Source organism: Nanorana parkeri, unplaced genomic scaffold (genome assembly GCF_000935625.1).
Source record: "Nanorana parkeri isolate BGI_ZX_2015 unplaced genomic scaffold, ASM93562v1 scaffold52, whole genome shotgun sequence".
In the NCBI taxonomy this organism is placed as follows: Eukaryota; Metazoa; Chordata; class Amphibia; order Anura; family Dicroglossidae; genus Nanorana; species Nanorana parkeri.
The window spans coordinates 2,145,420-2,149,198 of NW_017306320.1; the positions used below are offsets into that span (position 1 = coordinate 2,145,420).

Sequence of the window (3,779 nt, forward strand, 5' to 3'; positions counted from 1 at the left end):
AATTTCACACTGAATAAACGTCATAAGAGGAAACGGTGCTGTCCTTCTGTTTTGCATGTCACCAAAACAGGAATAGAGGGGAAATTCCAACGGGGATACTTATTCAGGTGATAACTATCCAACAGGGGGATTTGCCTACAGGACAGGAAGTGAAGAGAAATCTCCCCAATAGCACAGGCGGCAAAGAAATGTCAGCTGTTTAACATAATGGGGGGGAATTTATGAAAACTCGAGCAGACAGAAACTGGAATTCAGCTTCTGTCTTTCATTTTCAAAGCTTAACTGAACAAACTGAAAAGAGAGGCTGATTGGTTGCTATGGGCAACTGCTCCAGATTTTTGTCTCCTCCAATTTTCATGAATTCCCCCCATTCTATCTTTACATACACTTTCATTTTTAGTTTTGATTGGAGTATAACACATTTTTTTTGCATTTGTCTCATGACATAATTTAATGGGCTGTATTGATTTCCATGTTGCATTATGTTGTATAACTTGTGCCGTAAGTATTGTACGTAAACCATGACTTACGTATATATTTATTACACTGAAAAGGAGTTACAAAGTTTATTTTACATAAAATATTACAATAAGATGAATGTAATGTTATGGGTCAGGTACACTATGGACTTCTAGTGGCTTTCTCCAAGCAGAAGGAATGTATGATTTTCTCTATGGAACTTTGTATTCCGAATACCTGAAGGAGATTCTTGAAGGCCGGTGCAGTATCTTCCAGGACTCCACTTTTATCAAGAGCAATTGCTTCTTCTGGCAACTTTGGCAGTAAGTCCAGTATTGGTATCACTGCTCCTCTTTCATTTATGGTGATTTCCCACACAAGAATCATCTCACACTGAGGAACTTCTGGGTTCGCCAGTACCATATAATTTCCAGAGGACCCATGTGGAAGTGTAACAGCAGCCGAGTAGTGTTCCTCAAAATGAGCAAAAGTCTTCATGCGGAATTCACACCATTCCGCATACTTTGAGAGCGTCCTAAAGAAGCCCTGTAGACTCATAGTGGCCTCTGTTCTCTCTACCAGCTTGGTCAAGTCTGGTTTGCCCTTACAATCCATGTGGACGTTGACTTGAGTGACATCACACATCCAGCAGGCCTCACTCTGAATTTCCGTTGTCACAAAGGTCAACTCAAAGGGTAGAAAATGGCACCGGCCCATTAATTTATGAGAATGAACAACTTTTTCATTTTTCTGCTCTGTTTTCTTAAAGTGTTGTAAAATCTCAATCCCGGAGACTTCTATAAAGAACTTCATTTCCTTTTCCCCATGGGCAAGTTGTGTATTTACATTCTTTGTAATGGTTGTAATACCTTCTCCGTTGTCTTTCTGGAATGGCCCTAGGGAGTTCTTTATGCTCGTTTCGGACAACAAGGCAATTTCTCTCTGGTTTTCCTTGTATTCTCCTTTAAGTGTCGCAATCTCCTGCATCAGAGATGAAATGGCATCTTCGCAGCGCTCCGCTATGTCTTTAGACATCCTTGCTGAGGCACCGCTAACTTCCCGTCAGCTGCAACTTTAAACTTTGCGCACCTCTGTTATGTTAGCGGACTGCGGCACAGTATATGGGGAGGAAGAGAAAAGCAGTCTGGCGTTACTAATCATGCCGCTTTGCAGGGTTGCCAACACACAACTTCTTTACGGACAAAAAAAAGGAGGACATTTTTACTGACTGAGCTCAATTTTCACTGACAACCTAAAATTAGATTTTACATATTATAAATGGAGACAATCAATATAGAAACAATATGTACCTGTTAACACTCACAATGAGTGAACTGCCATGCTTTACAGTTGAAGCACATTTCCACTTAAAGGAGAATTATGGGTAATGTCTACACTCATAATTAGAGCCGACACACGACACTGAAGTTGTCACACTTCGGCTCTAGAGATCGAGAACCGATGTGATCACATACTGCTGATCTTCTCCCTGCAGTGAGCGGTGACTGTCAGTCACTGCTCCCCACATGGGTTTCCCCTCTTCAGTGCTGACTGGAGGGACAGATGGGGAGGAGGTGACCACAGCTGGCTATGCCTCTATAGAGGCAGCTGTCAATCAGGTGGTGGGGTTCAACCTGATATTGTCTGGATCTTACCCGGCTGTGGCGCGGTCAGCATATAGCAGGCAACAGCCTGCTATATGCTGAGTTTTGGTCACAGGAGGATATAGTAAATGTCCTGCTGTGACCCTAAAGAGCACTATAGCCAAAACAGGTTGGGCCAAAGTTCCCTTTTAAAAAACTCTCCCACTGGACCTATGTTAAGAAATATTCTCCTTGTACATACCAGGAATACTATGACTGCTTATGTGATGTCTTGGGGTCCTCCTCCTCTTCTTCTACCTGCAGCAGTGGTTGATGGTCAGCAGTACTGCAGAGAGCAGGGCTGACAGCACCACCACTTTGGGGCAATGTTGTCCTGTGAGACCATGCAGTTATGGACAGAAGGTAAGGATTGCAGGATTTATTTTTCTTTGTCCTCTTTTTCAGCCTCCCCTCCCCTTTAACGTTTAATTTTCTGAACCAATCACAATACCGCACTATGACAGCACAGATGGAGCATTGCTAATGTGCTTGTCAATGACTTGCCGCTGAAAATTCCAGCAAATAATCTGTGTATAGAAGAATGGAAGGAACATTACAATGCTCTACTACCATTATCTGCAATCCAATACAACAGACACATCCCTTCCCATCCCCCTCCAGTCACCCCACCATCTGTTTATCTTTCTGCGCCGCTCCCCCCATCGGAGCCTAGACAGCCCACCCTCCACTACAGCATTAACCCCTGTGCTCCCGGCCACTATCACACAGTACTTACCTGTCCGTTTGTCTGCCTCTCTCTCCCCCCCCCCCATGGACAGCAGGCTTCTCATGCAGCACGTCACTCCTCTCCCGGGCCAGTTTCAAATGCTGCGCCAATAGAAAAGGCGGGGTGAGGATGACGGTGCAGGACATGATTGGCTGCTGAGGAGAGGGGGCGGAGCAATTGTGATAGTGAGGAAGCTCCTCCCTTTTCTTCGAGTGGGGTAGAGCGAAGCTGGCAAGCTACGATCGGCTCTGCGCATGCGCCTTGCATGAACCATCTGGCAGGAGAAAGGGCTCATGTAGGCAGATTCATTGCGCATATCAATGGCAGATTGGATGATGAATCTGCCTGAACGATCCAGTGACGCCGAAATCACTATCACACAATAAAAGGATCATACCAACAGGGAACATTATAAAAATAACTTCATGTTTACAAAGACTGTGTTCCAAAATATTACTTGCATTCCTGTTATCAGTCTTAGGTTAACCCATACACTGCCAGATCACTGTAGGCAATGCTCAAATTTGTTGCAGCTCTGAACATTGGGGGAGGGGGGATTAAGTAAGGGAAATGCATCATTTTCTTTTAGTGTACATAGTTCTGTGCTGCACCAACACAACCAAATCACTTTAAAAGTGATAAGCAACAGTTTGATTGCATCTAGCAAAATAATCAAGGCACAAGTGGCATTGTTCTAAATTAAAACTAATTGTAAACTATCACCACAGTGGCATAAATACTGTAGCGAGGAGGGCGGACAGCGAGCAGGAATGAGAGGAGAGGTGGTGTGTATGGACCACCGTTATCTTGCATCAATTAACACAATGTGGTGGGACACTTTCATTTATTTGATGCACAGAACCCTTAGGCCTGGTTCACACCTGTGCGTATTGCATAAGCGCGTCACACGCGCGTTTTCTTCCCGGAGTTTGGTGCGTTTTCATGTGCGT

General features: G+C 44.3%; 1 protein-coding gene across 1 annotated transcript; it reads right to left on the minus strand.

Annotated features, from left to right (window-relative positions):
* Positions 1-621: 621 nt before the first annotated feature.
* Positions 622-1,507, minus strand: CENPP (centromere protein P). The gene has a single exon (XM_018575117.1). It carries the CDS (start codon positions 1,492-1,494, stop codon positions 622-624), a length of 873 nt encoding a protein of 290 aa, XP_018430619.1. The 5' UTR covers positions 1,495-1,507.
* Between the last annotated feature and the right edge of the window lie 2,272 nt (positions 1,508-3,779).